General features: G+C 33.3%; 1 protein-coding gene across 1 annotated transcript; it reads right to left on the bottom strand.

The window, feature by feature from the left end:
- Positions 1-6,539: 6,539 nt before the first annotated feature.
- Positions 6,540-8,434, bottom strand: LOC110716075. Its single transcript, XM_021894713.1, has 2 exons — positions 8,180-8,434; positions 6,540-7,785 (listed from the first exon to the last, which is right to left on the bottom strand). The coding sequence occupies exons 1-2, from the start codon at positions 8,195-8,197 to the stop codon at positions 7,234-7,236; spliced, it is 570 nt and encodes a 189-aa protein (XP_021750405.1). The 5' UTR covers positions 8,198-8,434; the 3' UTR covers positions 6,540-7,233.
- Between the last annotated feature and the right edge of the window lie 1,320 nt (positions 8,435-9,754).

Raw genomic sequence — 9,754 nt, 5'->3', positions numbered from 1 at the left:
AATACAAAGTATACAAACACTTGCTAAAAAATATCTAGCCTAAACCAATTATTAAAAATGTACTTAGGTAATAATTAAACTAATAATTACAACAAATAATTCACACATTGAACTATCACGCGCAACGCTCACGATAAGACTACTAGTAAACATAAACACAAGCATTACATCATGTGTCTAAAAACCAAAATCTTTCAAAGGAATCCAAAATTATAACAAAATATAGGCAGGGTTTTTGTTAATTTTATTTATTGAGAGAACCGGAGCTAGATAAATGAGATAAGGGATCCAAGAAAATCCATGGTCTTGTAAGCTTCTTCGCAAATTCGTACCTACTTGATACTCCTCTTGGCAAACCACATTAGAGGAGCACATACTTTAGCTAACGCTAAAACATTATGCGATGATGGCTTCACTTGTGGGGATTTCCATAGATGATTTTCCATAGGATTAAGGATGCGAATTGTACGATATTGAGCACATGACAAGGACAGAGAATTGGAAGTAACTGTCACAAGCTTCTGAGCCAAAAAATTAATTAATGCAACATCAACATATAATACATACAAACCTATAATGTAAATCTAACGGTTATTTCACCATATACCCCTAAGTTTTTTGTTTATTTACCATATACCCTTAAAAAAATTTCAAATTCACCATATATCTTTGACTTGTTACAAAAATTCACCATATACCCCTAATAACAACAAAAAGATGAGTGAAAAAAGGAAATTTCCGGTGGTTTTGAGGGTGGAAAAAAGAAATATGGGTGGTTTCGGGGTAGGGGAATATATTTAGAGTGGTCCCTAATGACTGACGAAGTTAACAATCATTAGTCATCAAAGATATATGGTATATTTACTATTTTTGTGAAAACTCGGGTATATGGTGAAAAAACCGTATTGTTTGCATTAAACTTCCACATATTAAATTTGAAAAAACTAGGAAAGCTATTCGAATGCACCTAAAAGATGGGTAATAATATAGAGTGAACCGTAAGATGTCATTTAGATAAACACGAGTAAAACCAACAAGACCAAGTGTATAACATACTTTACAAGAAATTCAAAAACCGACAATAAACCAAAAATAGAAAAAAATGTTAAGTGGGTCAAGTCACTCAAGTGATATTACTTTTTTGGAATCACTATCGAATATTACAATATATTTTAAGAAAATACCAAAATTTCATAGTTTGGGTGAGGTCAAATGAAATCCCTATTCATAAACTAGCTTTGACAGTCATTTTTCAATGTATAAAAAATAAATTTCATCATAAAATATATTGTTAAATACGTAAGTATTAACATAAAGTTTTATAATATCAACTTTTTAATATTTTTTTAAAATAATATTTGGTCATATATATTTAAGGTCAAACTAATGTATTGGAATGTGTGCTAAATTTAACCGTGTCAATAATTTAGGAACAGAGGAAGTATATATACATTTCTTCTGTTTTTTAATACTAGCAAAACACACTTACGATATTTTAAAAAATAGTGAGTCTACATGATTTAATACTTTGAGAAAAATTAGATAGTTGTTGGAATTTTTATTCTATTTTTTTAGAATTTTACAACTAATAGCTAGTAAACAACAACTTTACCAAACACTCATACTTCTAACAGCTACACATACAGCTAAAAGCTACTACCACATCTAATAACTACCTCTATACCTATATTTTGCCACACCCTTAAAATGGGGGGGTTTTGAATATTGTTAGAAATATATTTTAATGCGCCATTAGACTAAATTAAGGGTAATAGTACAACTTAAAAAAAAAAAAAAAAATCAATTATAGTGTGTTGCAAATATTAATACATGGAGGAAATGTTGCAACTTTTGAATGGTGATTAGTGATGGTGGTGAATTGAGTGGTTTGAATGGTGGTGGTGGCTTTTTTAGAAGTGGTGGTGCTTTGGGTGGTTCGAATGGTGTTGTTTTGGGGCGGTGGTGAATGATTAGGTAATTTTAGATTAAAGAGGTGGTGGTGTTTAGTTGGTGTCTTTAGATTTAGGTGGTGGTGCTTTATATTTGGGTGATGGTGGTGGTTGGTTAGTGTGTGGAGTGGGTGGTAGTCGCCGGTGTGGTGTTGCGAATCTTGTGATGGTGGCAAACTGATGGAAGATAATGGAGGGGGTGGTGATAGGAAGCATTAACCAAACTTCGATTTTTTAAATCACATGCCTTCCCTCAATTTATACTATATTACATTGCATTGGAATTTGTGCACACAAAAAGTGTCGCAACTAAGAAAAACAGAGAATATATAGTAATAAAACAAGAAATTACTATTATTAAAAACGAGAAGAATAATAATAAAAAGCATTTTAGCTATTTTAGTAAAAAAAAGTTGGAATCTTTACCCCAAGAAAAGAACATAAGATTGGACCAGATCGTTGTGGCTCCACATAACATTTTCGCTCCGGAAGCACTGTATGACATCAAAAGCCCTTTTACCACTTAACATCATGTCATCTACTCCATATACGAATTCAATTAAAATCTTAGTTCAATTGTCATCAAAACTACATACCTTTAGCCTCTGAGGTAAGCTTGGGCAGCAAACTTCACCAATCGAATCAGGATATCATGTTCACAAACAGATTAAGTGATATATTAAAATGTAAATTACAAGGAGATGCTTCTATTAGAATTTTTATAATATAATAAAATTTAATAAAAACTACAAGGAGATGCTTCAATAAATAAATATATATAATGAGAGCCAAGGCTAAAGAGAACTATGAAGTAATCTAGGCCCTTAGACCATGTTAATCGGACAGCCAAAAGATTCCCGTGTCATGAATGACATTTTCATAATATTTCAACTTCACAAAATAATTTTCAGCTTTTTTTCTAAAAAGTAAATGAAAAATTAGTAAAAGTAAATAAAATCAGTCATAAAGTAAATGAAATTGCCTTTAAAAAAATGGAAAAAACTTTGAAAAACTGCAAAATTACGAAAATGCCATTAATGAGGGCGGTTGAAACGTGAGCCATTAGATAGAGCGCGATCAATGACTGAGATTGGTTCTTAGTTTTCATTATTCACCTTCTCACATGATTTCAATTATATATATATATATATATATATATATATATATATATATATATATATATATATATATATATATGCAATTCTCAAGTAACTACAGATGAAAGCACCCAAATCTCAAATTACCCATTCATACAAAAGCTCTCAAGAATTAACTGCACTGCAATTATTCGACAATGTTCTTTTCATTTTACATCTCTAATGAAATTGCTTGTCAACTCAAGGATTTCATCATACCATAACCTACCCAAATTATTGGGCATAATTTCAGAAGTACTTCTCAATTCCTATGCTAGCATTTTAGTTAACAGGGGAGGATGCAAATTGTATGACTACACACACTTTGTCATGTATCTTTCAATGACAAGATATTCATGTGACCATTTTTGCCAAAATTAAAGGGTTACAATAGCACAAACAAACAACTCAGTCAACCAAATAGGAGTAAAAAACAGACTGCTCAACCAAATGTTAGTGCACATGTAATATAGCATCAAACTCTCTTTACCACTGTCCGTTGGCACCACCGGGCTTCAAGCCAAGTCCCGCATAAGTAAGCTCAGATGTAATGTGGAATGACAGCTCATACATCGGTACACTCTTGAAAAGAGATGGAAAATAAATGTCAATAAAAAAACAATGCAAAGGGAAAAAGGGAGAAAAACAAAACAGAAATAAAGGTAAGAGACGTTGAAGTTCCTATCTCATTACTCCAAACATATTAGAAGAGCTTTTATCACAAAGTTTAGGTTTCTGAAAGCACTAACACTAGTCTCTAGTACTCACAACCACTTCCAAGTGACTAGATTATATTGTAGATAACTCCAATTGTCATTCAATTTCTTCTTCATCTTTAAGAGTTCCTCTTTTATTTTTAGAAATGGGTTGCTGCAATGGCTTCCACGTTACAGGTAGACATTTGATACTTATCTACGTTAAAGTATTATCCATGTCATTATCCATGTGGCACCTAGTCATAAATCTCATTATGACATAAGAGTGACATGTCGTCAACATCTTTTCCTTTTGAGATTTAAGAATATTGTAGATTTTTCATATAAAATCTTCAATTAAAAGCAAAATTATAAAATGAGGGTGTATCATTTAAGAAGATTTGGTCATGTAAGATGAAGACCAAGTACCGCATCAATAAGGAGGCTTGAAGAGTGGCAAATAGAGAAGGTGAGAGATAGAATACGAAAGCAAGCTTGGATGAGGGTGGTTGAAAGCGATAAATGTCAAAGAAGAATGGAGAAAGGATCTATGTATATGACTCATGCAATAATGTCTATATGACCCTAATATATACTCCCTCCGTTTTTAAATACTTGTTCCACTTTCCATTTCCGGCCGTTTTTAAATACTTGCTTCATTTCCTTATTTGGAAAGCTTTAATTCATTTCACTCAACTAGTAGACCAACATAAATCATATTTTATTAATTTCATATTTTCTCTCCTCTAATTTTCTGAACTACTTTTGTTTTTTTACAATTTTTTATTTTTCCACCTATCTCACTACCTCCATATTTTACTACTTTATCCAATTTCTCTTAAAACTCTGCGCATGGAAAAATGGAACAAATATTGTTGTTGTTGTAACATCTTTGATAAAATACTAAATTTGCTATGTTACTCGGACTTGGCTAAAAGGCCGCCAAACCTATGCTGACACAAATCACACAACAAGACGCGGATTTGGACACCCACAAAATTCGTGTGTTGGATTCGGTAAGAACCCTAAACCTACAAAATTCTACGCCATAGTTATGAAAAAAGAAAGGGATGCTTTACCATTTCTTGTTTTTCTCTCACTTACTACACTCTCTTTTTATTCACGTGACTTTTAAAAACATAAAAATTTCCTTTGATGTCTATTAGGCTAGTAGTGTGGTTGACAGCTTGTATTTTTTTTCCTTTTTTTTTAATGAGTTGGCCACAATTTCCTTTTCAATTTTCATTTTTCTTTTCCTTTGGCCACATGATAATCTAATCGATTTTCTCACCTCTTTTAATTCTTTTTTTCACACAAATTTACAGTATTTGTTGGCTCTGTTTCTAGTCAAGTAGGCTTTTACATTGGTTTTTATAACTACTTGGCTTTAGCACCTACTTAACAATTTTAATAATAGCAAGGGTTTTGTGCTAAATATTTAGCTTGGATTTAAATGTAATTAAAAAAAACCCTATTTACCGCTATCGTATTTCACTAAACATTTTATCATAGGCCAAAAAATTATACTTCCTCTGTTTTGTATTTTTTTTTTTTTTATACTTTGACAAAAAAAATTTGAGAGCTTTTTAATCATGTGCCACAACTAAAAAAATCGGAGAATGTATGAAACCTCAAGTCACCGCTCTGAAAATTTTCCCGAATTACATATCTTAATCAAACTTTCTTCCCTAATCATATGTTCATCTCTTCTTATCTATACTAGTTCCTAACGTGCTAGTATGTCATACAATAAGGAGGCATATACTAATGGTGGCAACTTAGATGATTGTTAGTGGCATATTAATCATGGTGATTCCTCATATGACTATGATTAGGCATATACATTACTACTTCCTCCATTTTTTTTTAGGGAAAATGTTCGGAAACTACCATCTTGATTGGTTATTTTGTCAACAACTACTCGCTTAAAAATTTTATAAAAAAACCTACGGCTTAAATTTAAAAAGTTTGAGTAGCACTTCCTTTTTGTTTTCCGACAACAAAATCCACGGAGTCGGACCAACTCGCCGGATTTTGTTGAATAATTACAAAATTAGGGTTCTTTGTTGAAATAGAAATTGGGGGTTTTGGAAAATTGAGGAAAACTTGTGGTTTTTCATTGTAATTGGCCAATTTAGGGTTATGAATACAATGTTTTTGACTTCTAATTTGTGGAAAAATTGGGGGTTTTGCAAATTTGGGGTAAACTTTGTCATTCCGTCCTTAAGTATTAGAGGGAAGAATAAAAGAAAACCAAAAGGGGTAGTGTCACTCAAACTTTTTAAATAGTTGTTGACAAATTGACCTATTAGACTCACAAATTTTCCTTTTTTTTATTTTAGTTTTATTTTTATTTTTTGCAACAAATGACATTTTCAAGATTTACAATTATTTGCAACAAATGTTTGATTTCCTCATATGTTAAGATTAGGCCTATGAGAAACCTGCTATACCCCTACCTTTAAACGTAAACATAGGTTAGTGGTAATAGTCTAACTTACTAAAAAACCAAACTAAATCTGACCTACTAAGATCTAAGTAATTACTAACACCAACAACCACCACCAAATTATTCTACCAACAGCCACCACCCTCCCCAACCTGACCAGCAAACCCTTACGCTTACCATTACCTATGCTGCCACCCCCTTCTCCACTCCCATCACCCCACCAGCAAACCATCACCCTTGCTGCCATCAATCACCATTGCAACCACTAAAACCCGCAGAAACTACCACTGCCAAAAACCACACAGACCACTGAAAACCACCTCAAAACAATTTAACATCGAGTAGCATAATAGCAAATGGTTGGAGGAGGATTTAAACCAAAAAAAAAAAACAGATATAAAGAAGATAAATACGAAATACTGAGAAGGTTTTCCTCAGCCGTTGAGTGATAATAGCGCTCAAGGACACCTCTAGTCATCGACATAGTTTTGACCACATGCCATGCTATCGTCAAATTCTTTACCACCCTTTCCATTATGATCTTATCGCAAGTGAAACCACATATCTCATGCAGGTATGATGCATTTCTTAACCCCCGAGATATGTGTTGCCCAACTGGGGTAGTCTCTAGGCCCCCCTCAGCAGACGAGACCATGAGCTTATCCCAAGCAACCAACAATAATACAGCATATGTTTGGGCAGAACCATGATTCATCAAAGCAATGCAAAGATCCTCGACTTTATGACTATGTGACGCCAGCAGTCTGATAGTATCAAGGGGTTCTTTCTGCCAAGCATAGGACTAAGTCAAAGCAGGAACTTTATTTTCAAGAGTGGTAAGTTAAAGACTGGAAAGAACAATAAAAGTTGATGATCACCAATTCTGGCAAGCAGAAAAAGTAGAAAAGCTTGAGGATGGAATTTTCAGCAGTGCAACCTTGTTCAAAATATTTAAGCTTACTGTGACATTGAAAACACAAACCCAAGAGTAAATCTCCTAAAAGTCAACTAAAGAAACCATGAAACAGGAAGGTTTGGGAACGAGGCACGCACTTGAATGCACTGAGCGCAGTACTAAGTGGGGTTCCGAAACCATTAGCATCAAGCTTAAGCTGAGTATCAGCTCCATGATCTAAAAGAACCTTAGTCATGCCATAAGATAAGTTATGAGCCGCCATGTGCAACGGGGACATTACCGTATCATAAACCGAATTTATATCCACATCGAGTCCAGATTCAAGCAATGCAGTAGCACAAGCAACAGCAGAATGCTGGCAGATCAACTCTAAAACCTTATCTGGAGGATATTTCTGCACCAACTCACGGTTGGCTATCAGGAAAGAGGCAAACTGATCCTTGTCGTCGATACCAGCAAGCCTTTTGATTTCAGTCAATAAGTTGTAATATGGAACAAGGAAAGCAGCCTCTTCTACTTCAAGTAATTTAGGAATAAGATCAAATGTATCAGCCCATTCCAAAAGAGTACTTGGGGAGTGGTCAAACCCAAGATTGAACTTGATATCTTCAAATTGGCTTTCAGGACTCATAAAATATTCCTGTTCACACAAGACCCCCAACATCACATCACCATCAAATTATACTACTTCGGTCAAATCTTTCTTTGAAATAAATGAAAATTATTAATTACAAATTTTACTACTTGATTACACTTGTAATTTCATAGTTCAAATTGTTCAATCCTAAGATTAAAGGGTTGGGCAGTACATTAGCAACCAAATATGATTCAATTATCTCATAATTTTAGGGATATTTGATTCAATAATGAAATTAGGCTCATAATTTTGGTTATGATGTTTCATAATCTTAGAATTTAGAAGCAATAGTTGAGATTTTCGAACCCTACACTAAGAATTAAATTAGATTAAATCAAAGATAAACCCTAGATTGTGAAATTGGTATGATGATACAAAAAAACAAACAACAACTTACGCCAGTATTTTCTTCCATGGGGGATACAAGTATTAGAAGGCGCTGAACCGAGAACGTGAACTGCGATTCAATGGATAACGTTGAGTGCGCTCCAATGGATTACTGAGAGAGAGGTAGGGTTTGTCAAAAAAAAAAAAACATTTATAAATGGATTAGATCAGTCGTATAAATAAATGGGGCGGGTCTTATAAAGATTTAAAATAAACCTTTTAGAGAATTATCGGTATTAATTTGATCATTTTGGTCCAATTCAACTTATGATCAAATTTAACTAGTGAGAGTTAAATTTCTGAATATTTAGAATGATTTGTCTCTGCTTTCATACATAAAAATACAAAGCTCTGCATTCTTATTCTTTATGTGCTATGGTCAATTTCTCAGTCATTAGCTTGTAACTAATGTCACTTTAGACAAAGTATTGATTAAGCTTGTTGGTTTTCTGACATAGTACCATATGGTTATTTGTAATTGGATGTCCTACTTTTGTTTTATTAAATTAAAAGTTTACAAAACTTTGCTCAATCAATTCGTCAATCAGCTGCGCTATTTTGATCTGGTAGTGAATTTAATCCCTACCCTTTTTCTATTTTTCTCTGTTAATCAATAGGGTTCTTTCGTTTTCTTGTTGTTTGATTGATTTTGATGCTTTTTTTCTTTGTTGGGTTTTAATCAGAATTGCTAAGATTCCTGTTTGTTTTTGTTTTTGTATTTGATGTTAATTGGTTAATCAGCTTCTTTAATCAGTTGAAATTCGAGCATCATCAATTAGTTTGATTTTATTGGGAATAAAGATTGACTCTTTGTAATTTTTGTTGTTATTTTATTGGAAGATTGATTAAATTGATTGTTTTGTTAGTGATTACTGATAGATTGTTTAATTGATGATGTTTGGTATCTGGAAATTGAAGTGATTCTATTGATGAAAATGGGTTGATTTTTATTTTATTTTTTTTGGTTGTTTTGGAATGATTTTACATTTGCTTACTTAAGTGGGATTGTTGGATAAAGTGTATAAGTGTGTAATTTGATTGTTAAGGATTGGTTTGGACCAATTGGTGGGATAAAATGTTAAAATCTGATGAAATGTACTTGTTTGTGGTATATGGTGGTTGTGTTAATTGGCAGCTGAGCGCCAAAGATGGCCCTGAGGATTGACATTCTGGCCACCACCCCAACTCGGACAATCTCCACTGTAACGTCTACATTATGGGAGGATCTAGCCAACAGTGCTAGCAAGGACTGCTCTAGAGAGATGATTAACAGGAAGAAGATCAGTGTGCTGAAAAGATGATCAGAGGGGCTTTTGTGGAACTTTACAGGGGTCTTGGTCTTATAAAAACTTAGTGGTATATATATATGAACTTATGAAGTTTGTTTTTATTTCTTGCTTCATTGCCTAATTTCCATATAGCCGGTGCATATTGCAATGCTATCCAAATGCTAATTGTGGTCTACCATTTGACAGTTTGCTGAATTTGGTAGCATTCACGAAGATTCTGAAGAAGTTCGACAAGGTATACCACTGATTATTGTCCTAATTTTCTTAAGTGGTCTCTTTCTTTTATACTAATTGAC

Source organism: Chenopodium quinoa, unplaced genomic scaffold, assembly GCF_001683475.1.
Source record: "Chenopodium quinoa cultivar QQ74 unplaced genomic scaffold, ASM168347v1, whole genome shotgun sequence".
NCBI lineage: Eukaryota > Viridiplantae > Streptophyta > Magnoliopsida > Caryophyllales > Amaranthaceae > Chenopodium > Chenopodium quinoa.
This window is presented reverse-complemented; position numbering and strand designations above follow the sequence as displayed.